The sequence below is a fragment of the Eubalaena glacialis genome, chromosome 12 (genome assembly GCF_028564815.1).
Source record: "Eubalaena glacialis isolate mEubGla1 chromosome 12, mEubGla1.1.hap2.+ XY, whole genome shotgun sequence".
In the NCBI taxonomy this organism is placed as follows: Eukaryota; Metazoa; Chordata; class Mammalia; order Artiodactyla; family Balaenidae; genus Eubalaena; species Eubalaena glacialis.
Window position 1 is genome coordinate 8,037,183 of NC_083727.1, and position 17,738 is coordinate 8,054,920.

At 44.9% G+C, this 17,738-nt stretch overlaps 1 protein-coding gene across 1 annotated transcript; it reads right to left on the reverse strand.

Moving 5' to 3' along the window:
* Positions 1-20: 20 nt before the first annotated feature.
* On the reverse strand, positions 21-12,013 carry ACAT2 (acetyl-CoA acetyltransferase 2). The gene is made up of 9 exons (XM_061206978.1): positions 11,870-12,013; positions 11,051-11,185; positions 7,776-7,957; positions 5,615-5,732; positions 3,371-3,514; positions 2,035-2,157; positions 1,339-1,493; positions 642-752; positions 21-224 (listed from the first exon to the last, which is right to left on the reverse strand). The coding sequence occupies exons 1-9, from the start codon at positions 11,922-11,924 to the stop codon at positions 54-56; spliced, it is 1,194 nt and encodes a 397-aa protein (XP_061062961.1). The 5' UTR covers positions 11,925-12,013; the 3' UTR covers positions 21-53.
* Positions 12,014-17,738: the final 5,725 nt, after the last annotated feature.

The window sequence follows — 17,738 nt, forward strand, 5'->3', positions numbered from 1 at the left end:
AAAAAGAAACGAGGTTCAAGTTTAGTTTAAGCATAATTAATTGTTAAGCAGTTTCATCCTCTCAGAACACACATTGCTATTCCCATCCCACCCCCAATGCATAGGGCAGCAACACCACGATGTCCACCCTTGCGCTCCATTGTGTGTAACAGGGTAACAAGAATCCGGCAGCCAGATGCTCCAAGAGGATGGCCCAGGGCTATAGCTCCTCCTTCAGTGTTGACCTAAGGGGTAAATTAGATTTGTATCATTTATTTTTCTCTGGACATAAAGTTAGAATCCCAAACTTGTCTTTTTCCTCTTAATGTCATACTGGTAAACTACCCTTTCAAATTCAGTTTTTAGTTCAAGTTGCTTAGGAAGTGATTTGTACCCTTGTGACATCCATTCTAACTACCTTAGTTTAAGACTTAAAATACCCTCTTCCTGTGGGAAGTGAACTAATGCACACAAGTTTTTTTGCCTTAGGAAGCAATAAAATAAGTGAACTCCTGAGTCCCAACAGGAACTTACCTAGTATCCACCCATTACTGTATGGCCAATACCTGGGACACATCCTGTGTTTTGCTCTTTACAATATTAAGATTGCATTGTGAATGTTCATTTGCAAGCTCTCTTCAGGACTACTTGCTCACGTTTACCTTCTCTGGGTTTAATCCAAGTTCTTTAGCTATTGCAACAGAGACGGCTGCAAAGGCTTCATTGATTTCAAATACGTCAACATCCTCCAGCGACCAACCTGCTTTTGCAACCTAAAGGAAGGTTAATGGAAGAGAGGTCTAAAAACTCAAGTGGAACCATTCTTCATTGTAGATGTAGAAGCAGAATATACTGTATGATATTGAAGGATCTCTTGAAAATGCCACTTTGAGTTCCAAGTGGTAACACATTTTGCCTTGGTGACACCAATTCTAAAAGGTTTAAGGATAAAACACCCCTTGGAAATTCTATACTATCTTCACATTTGAACCACTGAACACCTGTTACGTGTATGTGAGGTTATAGAGCAGAACTAGTTGCCCTATAAAGCACATGATCCACATGCTGGCTGCTCTTTGTGGCAAGGGAAGAACACTATAGATACAATTAAATGAATAAGCTCATTTAAGGCCAATGGGAGGATGTCTCCTTTTGAGACAATGCAAATGAAACCTGATTGATAGGAATAAATATGAAAATAAAGTCAAGCTCAGTCTTGGCATTTTGGAGTGGGAAGGATCTGAGCGAAGGTTTGAAGGAGGTAGAAGTTAATAAGCATTTACAAGTTATTGGTCTGGTCCCAAAGAGACCTTAGCAACAAAACAAAGGACAGGTGCTAACATTGGAAATTAAACTCACAGCTTGCTTTATTGCTGGAATTGGTCCTATTCCCATAATGGAAGGCTCCACACCTGCTTGTGACCAGGAAACTATCTGTGCTAGGGGTGTAAGCCCACGGTTATCAGCTTCTGACTTCTTCATAAGAACCACAGCTGCAGCACCATCATTTATTCCTGTAAAATATGAATGTCTTAATTTCCGAAACAGTGCTCACTAAGTTACATACCTGTGTCTACTTTCTCCAACACCTGAGGACATGGGTTAAGTTAATACCTCTTGACAAGATGATATAACAGACCACAGAACATTCCAATGGGACAAAGAGCGGAAAGATTAAAGCAGTGGGGGAGGGGAGATTAATGAAAAGATGGAAGAAATAGCCCAAACCTCATAGGAGGTAATGGGAGTTCCTGGTTTTGGAAAAGGACAGAGGTGGTAGATAAAATCTGGAGTTCCCTAATTTGCTTTTTCACTTGTGTGTCTCGTTAGGATACTGCAAGGAAACCAAATCCATTTTTCAGTATATTGTACAGGTTAAGTCATAAATCTAAATATGAAGAAACAAATGATCAAAACTACATTTTTTTCCTAAAGCAACTGAAACAAGGTTTTAGAATAATTTGTATATAAATAATTGATGAAATTAAAAAGGTATTAACTTCGTAGACCTAGCAGAAGATAATACTCCCACAACTGCCCTTCAGAAAATCTAACCTGAAGCATTAGCTGGGGTGACAGTTCCTGTTCCATCTGTAAGGAAGCAAGGCTTTAGCTTAGACATGGCTTCCATGTTGCTCCCGTGGCGAGGAAACTCATCTGTTTTAACTTCAGTAAGACCTGAGAAAAGGGAAAATCATTACCCAAGATTAGTACTGTTCCTCAGACATGATATAGAAGCATTCACATTTGGAAGAAAAGGTTTATTATAAAATACTTTCATTCCAATAGGAAAGTACACACTACTAGTACAAATTACTGTATGTTAAGACATTTTATTAGCACTGTCTTCATGAATGTTTTCCATATCCAGACAGCCCTTTCTGAGGAAGTCAGTTACAGGGACTTCTTTGTATGAAAGGTTGCTAAGATTTGGGGCATATAGGTCTTGGCTGGTTACGACTGACTGGATCTAGGGTGTCAAAGCCAATCTCATAAAGGCTGGGCATAATCGATGCCAGTTATCAGTAACAGAACTTGACTAGAGCGTTGCATATTAGAGAATAGCTAAGTGACCCCAAAAGATCCACCCTCAAATATGAAACGCACACAGAAGCAACAGGAAGTAATGGACATTTGCTTCAGAGGAGATTGAGCCTGTTAGGTGTAGAAAGGTCGGCTGCTTTCTCCAGTTTCTCCTAAAACGCTCCATCTACACAGCCATGTGGAGACCCTGGGCGAAAAGTGTCTGGATGCTGACACAGCCTCCCATGTCTCCTCCCCCACCTCACATTCAGATCTATCCTGAATATATCTTTTCTTTGCAACCTGAAAGACATAACTGAGACACGATGTGTAAACATTCCTATATGTTATTCTTTTGAATATTAATAATTTACTTATAAATAGCCCCGTTGATGTTTAAACCATTATGACTGGGCTTCCCTGGTGGCGCAGTGGTTAAGAATCGCCTGCCAATGCAGGGGACACGGGTTCGAGCCCTGGTCCGGGAAGATCCCACATGCCACGGAGCAACTAAGCCCGTGCGCCACAACTACTGAGCCTGTGTTCTAGAGCCCGTGAGCGACAACTACTGTGCCCACATGCCACAACTACTGAAGCCTGCCTGCCGCAACTACTGAGCCTGCGGTCTAGAGCCTGCGAGCCACAACTACTGAGCCTGCGAGCCACAACTACTGAAGCCCGCCTGCCTAGAGCCCGTGCTCCGCAACAAGAGAAGCCACTACAATGAGAAGCCCGCGCACCGCAACGAAGAGTAGCCCCCGATCGCCGCAACTAGAGAAAGCCCGCGCGCAGCAACGAAGACCCAACGTAGCCAAAAATATAAATAAATTTATATATATAAAAAAACCTTTATGACTTATATACCCACCTTTTTTAGAAGATACAAAAACTGGTACAATCTCTTTGTCAAAATGGCCAGCTTTCTGTGCACTCTCTGTCCTGTTCTGGGACAGAACTGCAACCTTGTCCTGATCTTCTCTACTCACTTGCCATTTGTTGGCTACATTTTCAGCTGTGAAAGAAAAAAAATAAAGCAAAAACCAAACCTTTTCAGGAACTGGCTTTTGGTAGCTCAAGTTTTTCACCTTTAAACAAGCACTGAGGCCCAACAATGGCAGGCTCGCTGGTGGCCTGAGAGTGCTCTGCGGCAATCCTTCACAGTGTCTGTGAAGCGCAACAGAAGCTTGTTTGAAATTTGTTTCTAAGATAATTAGTTTGGGTCTAGAGTAGCCCTTACCCTGGGCCCTACCCTAAACTGTGGTCTTTCTTAGATGTCAATGGAGTGTCCAGTGGGTTCAGTAGAGTCTCTACTCTTGTTGGTCAAAACTTCTATGTCCCCCAGCCATCTAAAATCTCCATTCAGGGACTTCCCTGGTGGTCCAGTGGTTGAGACTCCAGGCTTCCACTGCAGGGGGCATGGGTTCAATCCCTGGTCGGGGAACTAAGATCCGGCATGCCACATGGAGCAGCCAAAAAAAACAAAATCTCCATTCAATTTCCTAGAAGCTGTTTCTACTAGGCCTTGTAGAGTGTTGCCCTGAACATACATAGCTAAACATATGGCCAAAGCCTTAAGGGGACCCTTAGGCAGATTTCTGGAGCTCCTTTTCTTTATGGCTCCCTTCTCTCCAGTGCTCTGCCCCACAAACTTAGCCATCTGAGCAGCCCCAAACTCTGATCTCTACTTCTCCAGTTCTTTGAAGCCACTTTTCCCCAGATAAAAAGTTTGGAAAGCACCCCCAGGTAGAAATCTAGTTATAGTGGGTCTTTCCCTTCTTTCAAGAAGCTCAGTTTTGCATGATTGTTGGCCAACATTTGAAAACAGTTGGTTGATATATTCTGACCAGTCTTATACTTGTTTATAGTAGGAGGTCTAGTCTTTACTAATTACTACATCATGGCCTGAGCCATTATCCTTTTTTTTAAGCAACAGAAATTTATTTTCCCACAATTCAGGAGGATAGGCGTCCAAGATCAAGGCACCAGCAGCCTTGTTTTCTCCTGAGGGCTCTCTCCTTGGAAACCTTCTCACTATATCCTCACATGGTCTTTCTTCTGCGCCCACATCTCTGGTATTTCTTCCTCTTTTGGTAAGGATACAAGTCAGATTGAATTAGGGCCCATGCTAAAAGCCTCATTTCAACTTAATTACCCCTGAAAAGGCCCCACCTCCAAGTACAGGTCACATTCTGAGGTCCTAGGGATTAGGGTTTCAACATAGGAATTTTGGAAGAACACAATTCAGTCCATGACACCTCGGAAAGGGCTTGGGAGCTAAATTTTTAATGACCATCTCCGGTGATGTTGAGGCAGTTAGCTGGACTATGGCACTCTGAGCAACTGTGACACGTTGGGCCCTAGTACAGCACACATCGCCCGCGATGCCCAGCCGTCTCTGCTGCGGCTCTCAGTCCCACAGCGACAGAGATGCCCTGAACTTCTCACTGTCCCCACACGTCCAAGCCCTCCCTCCCTTCCAGGCACTCGCACACACTGTTCCCTCTGCTTGGAACCTTGCCCTTTCCCTCCTTATCTTTTTCACAAGAATTCTTCCCACAGAACCAGAGCCACTGCCATACATTTGAGCAAGATGCTTAACCTCTCAGGGTTGGTTTCTTTAACTCAAAACTTAAAATGTTCTTAAGTTTTACATTTATATGCAGTAAAGACAGGAGTTCTTTTGATCTTCCAGTTGCTTTGCCAGTACACCTAGACCACAGGAGTCTTCTAGATGGATGAAGACCTGACTGCGTAGTGCAACAAAGACAGAGTTAGGTACCAGAAGTACTAGTTTACCTCTGATATTGCCTTTGCCACAAAGCCACTATTGTGAGCTCTGTTCTGTCATATGGTAAAGTGAGAGTTTGATCCAGAAGAACTCTGAGGCACCTCCCACTGCTAACATTCCCTGACAATCAAGGAGTCACAAAGGACAGAGGGAATACGTCCCCACTTCGGTTCATCAAATGGGAACTATCCCTGTCATCAGGGATACAAAATGATTAGGACACGGTCCCTGCCCTGAAAGAGGAAAGCACCTGCAAAGCCGATTATTATAGGACCTTTTTTAAACTTTTTACAGTTAGTATGTTTTCAGCCATGTTTGCCTTACCTGTAATGCCCATATGATAGTTGTGAAATGCATCCGTAAGCCCATCACAGAGCATACTGTCAGTTAGTGGTGTATCCCCCATCCGGACTCCCGTCCTCAAGTGAACCAAGTGAGGAGCCTGGAAACAGTAAATACAAACGCATTAGGCTTGGTTGTAACTAGTCCTCTCCTTAGGATCCCACTCAAAACTATCCAGTGGGACTTCCCTGGTGGCGCAGTGGTTAAGAATTCGCCTGCCAATGCAGGGGACACGGGTTCGAGCCCTGGTCCGGGAAGATCCCACATGCCGTGGAGCAACTAAGTACGCAAGCCACAACCACTGAGCCTGCGCTCTAGAGCCCGCGAGCCACAACTACTGACCCTGCGTGCCACAACTACTGACCCTGCGTGCCACAACTACTGAAGCCTGCACGCCTAGAGCCCGTGCTCTGCAACAAGAGAAGCCACCGCAATGAGAAGCCCGCGCACCGCAACAAAGAGTAGCCCCTGCTCCCCGCAACTAGAGAAAGCCTGTGAGCAGCAGCGAAGGCCCGACGCAGCCAAAAATAAATAAATAAATAAATTTATTTTAAAAAAACAAAAAAACTCTCCAGTGATTCCTCAGTCTTCACCTAGTCCCCCTTGGGACCCGTCTCCCCTGTTCCAGTCCCTGTTCCTCCTCACCCAGGGCCCAGGGCCTGAAGACCCCTGGAATCAACAGGCTACTCCACCCTTCCTACTCCTGGAAACCCATTACTCTCCTCCCTACCCATTTCCAGTCTTCCATCAAACAAACCTATGCATTCTGTGTCCTATTTCCTTAAAAAGCTCACTTACTCTTTCCAAAGAAGCAACTAGTTATCTATTAAATGAAGAGCTCATCAAAGGGCTTAAGTGATGGTAACAATGTGTTACTTATTTTGATGGGACACATAATGCCTACAGTGAGAAAAATCAGGTTGCTTAATTAACTGATAGGGGGAGATTTCTCAGTAGGGGATCCTCCTAACTCCTACCAACTCAATAGCAGCTATCACAGAATGGAAAGACTTAAGGGTCAGAAGATCTCTATTGGAGTCCAGGCTCTGGGCCTCAGTTTCCTTACCTGTAAATTGGGAATAATACCAAGACTAAGGGCTGTTATGTCTGCATGTTTAAAAGCACAGCTATTAGTACGGTCCCGTCAGAATCACTCTGATTATGTTTGCTACTTTCACCCTGCCTCCTCCTGAGCCTCAGCAAATGTGGGTCTGAGTCGACCTCTGCCTGCGGGATCCCCAGGTGAGACCCTGAACTCCTGCAGGAAGCAGGGGATATATTTTTTCCTTTTCACCACTGTGCCGATTTGAGGGATGGAACTTGGTGAAACCAAACCCATCTGGCAAGCCTATTGGAGAAAGGCACTACTCAGTGGTCCTCTTTTCCATGTTCTGTGCTTACCAAAGGTCAACAAAATGTGGTCCCTGGAATACTCCTTGTCCTGTGCAGGAAGGTAAGTGGCATCATCTGTTTTCAACTTTTCCTCACAATGAGAAAGAAATTTAAAGCGAAGGATATCAACTGACTAATGTTATAGGTTTAATTCAGAAAATATTTTACGCTTCAGTAACATTTAATTTTATTTATTTATTTTATTTATTTATTTTTGGCTGCATTGGGTCTTCATTGCTGGGTGCGGGCTTTCTCTAGTTGCGGTGAGCGGGGGCTACTCTTCGTTGCAGTGCATGGGCTTCAGTAGTTGTGGTGCACGGGCTCTGTAGTTGTGGCTCGTGGGCTCTGTAGTTGTGGCTCGCGGGCTCTAGAGCGCAGGCTCAGTAGTTGTGGTGCACGGGCTTAGTTGCTCCGCGGCATGTGGGATCTTCCTGGATCAGGGCTCGAAACCGTGTCCCCTGCATTGGCAGGCGGATTCTCAACCACTGCGCCACCAGGGAAGCTCCAGTAACATTTTAGAAAAAAATATATTCTGTTCCAGCCACACTGGTTGATAGGCTTTTTCTTCAACCTGGATTTCCCATCCAATTTGAAGAATAATTAATAATCAGGCAGGGATCAAGGTTCAATGCGTTTTTTACTTGTTCCCTGTTTGGTTCCAGCTCTGATACCATCGGTCTACCCTGCTATGGCAGTGGACGAGAGTTTATCAGTGAGAGGTCAGCGAGAGCCATCCCTTCAGAGGCCTTACCTTGCTCATGTTTTCCATGCCTCCTGCGACCACAATGCTGGCGTCTCCTACCACTATGGACTGGGCTGCAAGGGACACGGCTTTCAGGCCTGACCCACAGATCATTTGGCAGCTCCATGCTGGAACAGAGTAGGGGATTCCGGCACCCACACTGGCTTGTCGAACAGGATTCTGCCCACAACCTGGAGGAAGGAACACAGAGGCCTCTCAGCAATCAAAGAGAAAGATAAAATGTTGGGATGAAAGTGAATGCAAAATCAGGAGATTGCCAACTGGGTCTCCTGCCACTTCCCAGCCAAGCCAAGTCAAGTTCCCGGCAGAGGCAAAGACCTGTGTGGACCTCACACCCGTCCCAGTCTGACCCTTGAATACATATTATCTTGTGCTGTTCTACAGATATTTTATTAATATAAGCTTTCGGGGCTTCCCTAGAGGTCCAGTGGTTAAGACTCCACACTTCCAATGCAGGGGGCGCAGGTTCGATCCCTGGTCGGGGAACTAAGATCCCACATGCCGTGTGCCAAAAAATAAAGTGAAACAAAAAATTAAAAAATTTATGAACATAAGACTTCTTCTCCACAAAGAAGTTATTAATAGTGTAAGAAGGAACTCTCTTCCTGATCTTTCTCTAGGGCTTGAATAAGCACACACTCCCTTATAAACAAGAGGGCAGAACTTGGGCATTATTCCTGTTTCTAACTACGGACGGCTGTTTGCTTCCTTGATCATGGCTTAAGACACCTGGGAGGATAAGAGGGTTACTTAAAAGAGGAAACCTCTGCTAAGAAGCACTTCTTTCCTTGCTTAATATTCATCACACCATGATTAACTGGTTACGTAACGAGATATGTACAAAATCAGAACTGACAATACCTTTCTATAATTCAGCTGTGGGCACTTCCTTCAGGGAATGGGAAGAAATACATCACATACTTAAGTTAATCAAAGTGGCAGAGAAGGGGATGGAGTGGAAAGTTTCAAATATCTTCAGTCGCCATTATCTGTTATCAACAGGTCAGTGTTTATACAGTGGCCGCTCTATTGCAAATTTCAGGTATACCCGTACCGAACACCTCTCCTCGGTGAGTTTGTTGGAAAAGAACTAGCAAATGGGTCACTGAGAAAACTTTAGAGATTATATTCATCACGGTGTTATTAATCTGGGATTAGGCTGGAAGCCTAAAATTTGAGATTGAAAATAGACACAGGAAAAATTATTATTATTTTAAAATATTTATTTATTTATTTGGCTGTGTCGGGTCTTAGTTGCAGCACGCGGGATCTTCGTTATGGTATGCGGGATCTTTAGTTGCGGCATGGGAACTCTTAGTTGCGGCGTGTGGGATCTAGTTCCCTGACCAGGGATCGAACCCAGGCCCCCTGCACTGGGAGCGCGGAGTCTCAGCCACTGGACCACCAGGGAAGTCCCAGGAAAAATTATTAAAAAAACAGTATCAAAACGTTCTCTGGGACTTCCCTGGTGGCGCAGTGGTTAAGAATCCGCCTGCCAATGCAGGGGACACAGGTTTGAGCCCTGGTCCGGGAAGATCCCACATGCCGCGGAGCAACTAAGCCCATGCTCCGCAACAAGAGAAACCACCGCGATGAGAAGCCCGCTCACCGCAACGAAGAGTAGCCCCCGCTCGCCGCAACTAGAGAAAGCCTGTGCGCAGCAACGAAGACCCAACGCAGCCAAAAATAAATAAATAAATAAATAAATGTTCTCTGAATTAAATTCATAGGATACTAATTAATAAAGAAGACATTAATATTATTTAAGGTTCCTGCTTTTTACGCTACAATGAATTACATCTGTATTTAAGTAGATAACTCCTTCATAAAAATGTTATGTATTTATTCATAATCCCCATCTTCAGGGACTTAGAGTAGTGCTGAACATAATTAACTAATGGTCGAGCATTTAGCAGAAAGTGAGGTCCATGAGACTGCGGATTCCCATCTGATATGAACACTGTTTACCCCCAGCTGACAGAACAGTGCCTGGAGCACAGCAGGTGCTCAGTAACACTAGTTACATGATCCTGGAGGGTACCTGCGTAGGAGGTAGGACAGATGTGGGTTAAGGAGTAGGACAGATGTGGGTTGAAGGCTGTGATCCTGGATAAGTTACTCAATCTCTCAAACTTTCATTTACGCCTTCGTAAAATGGAGAGAATATGATCCAATAGACTTCGTGAGAGGATTAATGAAAGCACTAAACACAGGGCTTTTAAAGGCCCAGCACTTCGCAGGCCCTCAATAAACATAGCTATTATTTTTATTATAATTGTGTGGAGATACCACAGAGGTGAGATACAGAAGAGAAAACGGAAACCAGGAGTGAAGGACGCTATGGCAACAGAGTAAGTCTAAGTCGTGGGTCTGGGAAGAAGAAAGGAGGGAGTGGCCCAAAGGCAGCCACCTTTGGGCCACCAGTAAAGTTACTCATATGCTTTAAAGCCCTGGAGAGTCAGGAGAAAGTGGCGTGCTTCGACTTTAAGGCCGCCCAAAAGGACAAGGTGAGAAAGGAGAATTAGGAAGAGGAACTACAAAACTACAAAGTAAATGCACAGAAAAATGGGCCGGGTCTCAGATAAGGTAAGGACAAAAGTTGGCCGTAAGTGAGCGTGACCAATTATCACTAGGAGTAATTAGAATTTATGCTACTGAATGAGCGTGATACTAGTTAAGAATAACTAATTAGGAATTCTCAGTGGTCGTGGGTCTGTGAACCTAGTGGGAATCAGAAGTGAGCTGGAACACTGGTGATTCACCTACGCCAGCCCTCCAGGGGCGATGTGCCCCTGTCTGGGGGCAACCCACCTTGCCGGCTCAGAAGTGAGCCCTATGCGGGCAAGGACTGACCTGTGTTGGTGGAGCTCTATCCCCAGCACCTAGCACAGTGCAGGGCACAGAGGAACTCAATACATTTTTATTGAATGTGTGACACTTTAGGGAAATACGGAAGGCCCTGCATACTCTCCCATGTGTCAGGCTGACCCTGCTTCTAAAGAAAGAAAAGGCGGTGGAGGACGGTGATCTAGGATCATGTAGGAAAAGTATATTAAAGACACTTAGTGTTAAGCTGGAGAGAAGCTACTGATGGGGCTTGACAGAGGGGCGACAGGAGGTATTCTAACAGAGGGAACTCCGTAAGCAAATGTAGGGAGGCAAGAACACAAGCTTCTGAGTGTTGGTGGGGGGCCGTGGGAGGGGAGGGTTAATGGGCTGCTTCCAACAACCTGACCTCTCTGCTGGGGTCACTGTGGAGTTACCTGCTGCCAAAACGTGTCCAAATATGACCTCTGATACCTCTTCGGGAGCCACAGCGGCCCTTTTCAGGACCTCTCTGATGACAGTTGAGCCCAGGTCATAGACAGGAACGGTGGATAAGGCACCATTGAAGGAGCCTAGAACAGAAGGGAACGCGAGAGCGATGGAGAGCGCGCCCAGGGCGGCGGAGGACCGGCGGCCCGGTGCTTTCCCCCTGCGCAGGCGCCCACCGCATCTCGTCTGGGCACAGAGAGGAGCGTGGGTGCCTCGCAGCAGCCGAACCCCGGGGAGGCGGCCCCCAGGGCGTGCGGGGAAGCCGCGGACCCGCGAGAAACCTACACATCCACTCCCCAAATCCGAGCGGATGGGCACGGCCCACGCTTTCCTAACAAGAGGGGTCCACACTCCCGCGAGCCCCGGGCCTTTGAAATCTATACAGCACTAAGGACATTTGGGCAATTCTCTGTAATCCTCCTTTGACTAACGCGACCTCTGCCCAGCGCCCCGGCACCCACCACCCAGCGGCCCCGCCCCTGAGGCCACAGGGCTGAGGTGGCGTCTCCAGAGGCTGGCCAATCAGGGGCCTCCCCAGCCAATGGGAGAGCCGGGAGGCGCAGTGGCCCTACCCAAGAATCCAATCAGAACACTCGGAGTGGAGTGGACCTCACCGCGCGAGGAGTGGGCGGGGAAGGCAGGCGGGCCAAGGAAGGCGCGAGGCGCCGGGTGCCGAGGGTCCCGGAGGTCCCGGGGGTCCCCGCGACCGGGCCGGGCCGGGCCGAGCTCGTGGCTCAAACCCCACGCCGGGTCCGCCGACCACTCACCTATGATGGTCCGCGCCGCCGAGACGATAACCACGGGGTCTGAGTCTGCACTCATCCTGCCGCACTACTGCCTCTCGAGCTACGGTTGGCCCAGTGCAGCCGGCTAGTGAGCAAGATCCAGCCCCGCCTCTGACATGCCGTGCTGGGGGCGGAGCCTCAGGCCGCCTCGCCCACCGCCTCCGCGGGCGCCGGTGCGCAGGCGCGAGGGCGGGGCGGAGCTGGGCCGGGCAGGGGGCGGGACTGTGGAGTCTGAACTCACAGGCACGCATCCCGCCAGCAGTTCAGACGTTTATCTGAACACCCCGGTGCTGTAGTTTCTGTCTTGACGTTTTTGTTTTGGGGGGATAAGGTTGTCTTTTTTGAATTTAATGTTTTTGGAGTCAGTGAAAAGTGGGGTGACCAGAGTATCCCGCGTTCAGCCCGGGCTCTCGATCTCGGCAGCGAGAATTTGGTGCGAATCCTCCCAACTGCAGGCCCGCGGGCCATTCTGTTTGTGTGCTTTTGCTCTCGTGGCTTCTAAAGTTCCCCTTTGTTTTGCCTGGGCGCCAATAATCAATCATTCGTTTACTTGGGGGTTAACTTGGTTCTCTGTGCAAACAGTGGGAGGAGTCCGTACCCTTCCGTGGGGCTGGCCACACTTGCCAAGTTCTTGTACTGGAAGATCAGCTGTAGCGATGAGTGTGTGAGAGCCAGAGAGTCCCAGTGTCTCACAGATCAAAAGGATTTCCTCCGGTTGACTGCGGACAATCTGGAAGGCGAGGAGCATGTAATCACAGGTTGGATGACTCTTCTGCTTAAAACTTTTTCCAACTTCCTATCCCCTACTGGGCAAAGTTCAAAATCTTTCAGAGTTCTATATAGGAACCTCAATACCTGGCCCACTTTGCAGCCTCAGCTCTGGCTGTTTCCCCCTGGACACACCCCACGATCTAGTCTTCCAGAGAGAGGTCTTGCTTTGTCTGATTCTCTCTAGCCCCTGGGACAGTGTTGGACACACAGTAGGGACTTAATGCTTATCAAATAGATGTTAGTGCATTTTCATGATATTATCCAAGAGCTTTAACCATCCCCAAGGGCTGCATATAGAGAGGTTGGAGTTTGCCATAGATACGGAGTTTTACAAATATTTGAGTAATAATTAAGATCGAACAATCATTAATTGTCAATATTGACAAGATGTATTTGAGTAAAGGGTAAGTACTTGGGTGGGGTAATCAGAGATGGCTGGAATTTCAAAGCTGAATAGACTTATTCTGTTTAAACCATTAAAAAAAATAGACTTGATATTTTTCACCTCTTTCCATGAACCCAGTTATAGTGATTGATTCCTAACATTCATTTTACTCCAAATAATTAGTCTTAGCCATGGCCAGTGGTTTCAGAATGTCCACGTGACCTAATCTTGGCCACAAAAATGTGAAGGGAAACTTGCTGGGTGGCTCTAGGAAAGGTATTCTCACTTCTAAGAGATACAAAGATGGATCCTTCTTCCCTCTGGACATTGTGGTGTCTGGGTGTGATACCTGGAACTGCTGCACCCACCTTTTGAGCCAGCATGATTGCAAGGCCAACACACTGAGGACAGCAGAACAGAGATGGAAAGAACTCTGGCCTTTTGAGGACATCTTCGAGACCAATCTAGAATCCACTCAACCTCTGATCTTCCAACTATGTGAGACAAATTTTCCTTATTGCTTAAGCCAGCCTGAGTTAGGTATTGTTCTGTTAAATGTAACTGAAAGCATCCTCATTTCATCCAGGCTGACTTCCTGGTAGAAAGCTGAGATTTTCAGATGTTTGGTAAATCAAAGAGAATAGCCTAATATGCTAGGAAGGAAAGAGTTTCTAGGCGGGCGGTGCAGCTTGTTGAGAACACTGGAGCAAGAGAACTTACTTACAGGGTTGTGGAGGGGAGACTGTTGACAAGACTGGGGAATCCTTCTGAAGAGCTTTCAAGTAGATTGAAAACTCATTAGGGCCAAGGAACCCCCATTAAGACTTTGCAGAGATACGCGGACGGGCCAAATAAACCAGAGAAGATAACTAGAGCATAGCCCCTGTGGTGAAAGAAATGCTTGGATAATGGTGGTCAGGAGAAATCCTTAGGGTCTGGAGTAGTGATAGAATCAGCAGTCTTCTGTCTGGAATGTGTTCCCTGTTCCGGAACATGAGTCTCCAAGGAACTTAAGGAACTTGTCCCTCGACTTCATGCTCTATCTCAGTGTCCCCTTACATCTCTGGCCACTCTTCAGTCTTTGTGGGCTTACTTTGCCCCTTAATATATTCCCCATGGTTCTTCCTCTGCACGGGCATCCTGGGTAACACCAGTCTCTCCCATGGCTTCAGTGATCACCTCTATGCTGACAGCTCCAAAGTCTCTCTCTCCTGTCTCCCGAGCACACAGACCCTCTCTAATAAAACTTTCACATCGAAACCAAACCCATCGTATCCACCTCTCCAAGCCTTTGTTTTTTCTCTATTCAAATCTCAGTGAGTTTCTTCTGTTAACCAACCTACCATGTGGCACTCTACTTGGACCTCTCTTCCTCCAGGAAGCCTTCCTATCTCCTGCATTTGATGCCTCTTAGCATGTTCTACATATCTTTCTACTTACCATGTTAAAATTCCTAGTTTCATCTGTCTCGTCTACTAGACTTTATAAGCTTTGCAAAGTGATATTGTTCTACTGCCTTATGCAGAGCTCCTAGCACATTATAATTACATAGGAATGAATACTAATATATTCTTTATGCCCAGTGCCCTACACATCTGAATGACTATGACTGTATTCTTCTGGATGCAAGGAATGTATTCACTTGTTTCTTTCCTGGAGGCTCCATTCAGAACCAACCTAACAGGAAAAACTGAAAAGACAATTGCTTGCTTTTGGTGAGTGGCTGCTCAGCACCTGGCCTCGAGGGAGTCCTCGTACCTATTCCAAGCTACATATGGGCCAGATAGGGACCCAGAATAAAGAAGAGGTGAAAGAGGGGGACAGTCCTTTTAAAAATTACATCTCCCTCATGATCCAGCTTCAAAGGGAATGAAATGACATTACCCAGCGTTGTAAGAAGTGTTCACTATAATCATGGAATAAATGAACTCCCAAGGAAGTGTCATCAGAGAAGAGCAGTAGGCAATGATTGGGTACAGGGGACAAACCACTATTAGTGAGAAATAAGGAACATCTGAGAGAAAATTGTCAGAAAGATGGCTTTGCATTATGTTTGCAAAAGTGTCCCAGAAACTAGAGTGCTCAGTTGCGTCAAATACAGCTGAGAGGCCAAGAGAACTAAAGTCTAGTGAGCCCTATGTAACAAGCACTTGTACGTATTTTTCTCATTAAAATGGTCCCAGCAGTAAGTATCCACTGAATCTTATGTGAAGAGATGGGAACTGGTACATCCTCTAATAGTGCCAGACATTATTAGAAATAGTCTCAATCCTTTTGTCCACCAACTGGTATCATTTCCTTCAAGGGCTAAATTAACCACTTCCGAGAGATTATGCTTACCTAAACCCTCTTACCTTAGCGAGCTAGCATCTTGAGCTATGTACTTGGAATCTTTGTAATCTGCATTTTTTCCATCACTGCGTCACCATTTCGTGATTATTTAATTTAGCACAGCAACCGTCCAGACGGCTTGTGAGATGTCATCCTTAGAAGCTCACGTACATTTTCCCCTCCTGCTCAAGATGCAGGGAGGCAGAATGGCGCAGCGTCCAGTCAGCTCTTGGCACCTGGCCTGGTTCAGCTGCCAGCTTTAAGGTTGGTATTGTCCAGGGAGCTTTAATGACGGCACCCGGGAGGGCAGCTCCAACGTTTACCAACCGTTTGCTTTTTATGTAACCCTTTTAAGTGCATTTCCTATTCTGTATGTGGGGATAACAAGTGCCTGTTTCATTGGGTGATGATAAAAATGATAATGCATATAAAATACCTGTCAGTTTCCGCCATGTAAGTACTCGATAGATGTCAAAAAACGTTAAGGCATTTTTTTGCTACCTTCACAGTAAACTCTCTCTGAAATAATGCTCAAGTAGAGACAGTGGAACTTTCTTATAATCTTGGGCTTTATCCAAGTTGACTGCCCATAAAATTACCCCTTTAGCAGTACTCAGCAACTTTTTGCCAAAAGCTGCATTTCTCCGTTTCCAGGATTCATCAAAAGAATGCTTAGGCACTCGCACTTGTCCAGCGTTAAGGAGTAACAAACACACTTGTAACTAAGGAATGCAAGTAAATACAGGCAGCTTTTCACTCTTCCATCAAAGATATTACAATCCATTCAATTAAAGCTAGCATCTTTTATCCTTCGGTGGGAACTACCCAAACAATAAAAATTTATATTTGGAGTAGTGTGACCTAGGCAGTTTGTTATCAGGACTGGAACTTCAAGACAACAGTACTGGCGAACATCTACTAGCAGTCACTACATGCTTGGCACTGCTGTGAGGCTTCACATGTATTAACTTATTTATTGCTCTTTACAGGGCAAAACTTGAGCCACAGAGAAAGTAGTTGGCCCAAGCCATGAAGTAGACACACAGTAAAGCCAGGATCCAAACCCATTCAAATCTAGGTCACTCTCTCAACCTAGATTATGATTTACCACCTCTTTTATCATCGTTATACCAGCAAATAAAGCATCCAATTCCAGAAATGAAGAATACTGACTCTGCACAGTCTTAAGTCCTCTCTGCCCAAGTCATTCATCCATTAATGCAGATTCAACAGAAATCTGAAAATTGGTAATGACACATAACAGGCCTATTAAATTTAGTCATAAAATTTTATCACCAGTTGAATAATTTTTTTGCACACACCAATGATTACGTAACACCAAAAGGAAGAGAAATTCCATCTTTGTTTAAACTGAGCAAGTTAAAAGGATATACCTAACAAAAACTAAAGCTAAAGCCCACAGTACTTAATAAAACCAAGGGAATATTTAGTATTTTAGTACAAACCAAAATGTTTATAAGCAAATTTATTTAAAAATGTGTAGGATCTTTTTATTTGAAGACTGCACAAAAGGTTAATCAAAAGGTAAGAAGTGCAGTATTTTACATACACCATGAAGACCAGATACACTTGTATGCCAGTTAAACAAGCAGAAACATAGGAGTTATTTTCAAGTAAGTTGTACCTCAGTTTCAAATGTCATTATCTCCACTTTTGAGGTTCCTTGATTATATTACAAGTAATATCTAAAACGAGAAAATATTTTGCTTTCAGCAAAAATCGTGTTTCATCTCAACCACATATGTGAAAAGTTATTCTAAAGCCATTCAATTCCATAGACCTTGATACTTAATGTTTAACATGACAGGAAATGAAGCAAACTTTGTCTTATCTCTTTAAAACATTTCACCTTCATTCTAACACCCTACACCGTTACTATGTAATATGAGCAGATATTATTAGTACAAATCAGTAGAAGTGGCCAATATTTTAACACAAACATCACTGACTAGAGATACCTAATTACCGGAAATCATTTCACAACAACAAAGTCTACTTCTTCAATTAAAACCTAACAAATACTTAGGTGACTATTTTCTTCTTTATATTTTTTGTATTTTCAAGTATTTTAACAATTATTTTTACAAGTCAGGAAAAAACATTAAAGTGTAGTCCTAAACTCCAAATTCATTTTCCAAAACAAGGGATAAATTAAAAAAAAATTAAGTTCACAATTAAATTTATGCATGGACTTAAGTTTCACCTTTGTGGTATGTTGAAGAATAATGAGTAGACATTCAGCAAGCCAATGAAAAGAAATGACAAATGCTAAACACACATAAAGAAACAAAAAACAACTAATGTAAGGAGTTACAATAAAAATCTTTATTTAAGTTTGGTCAG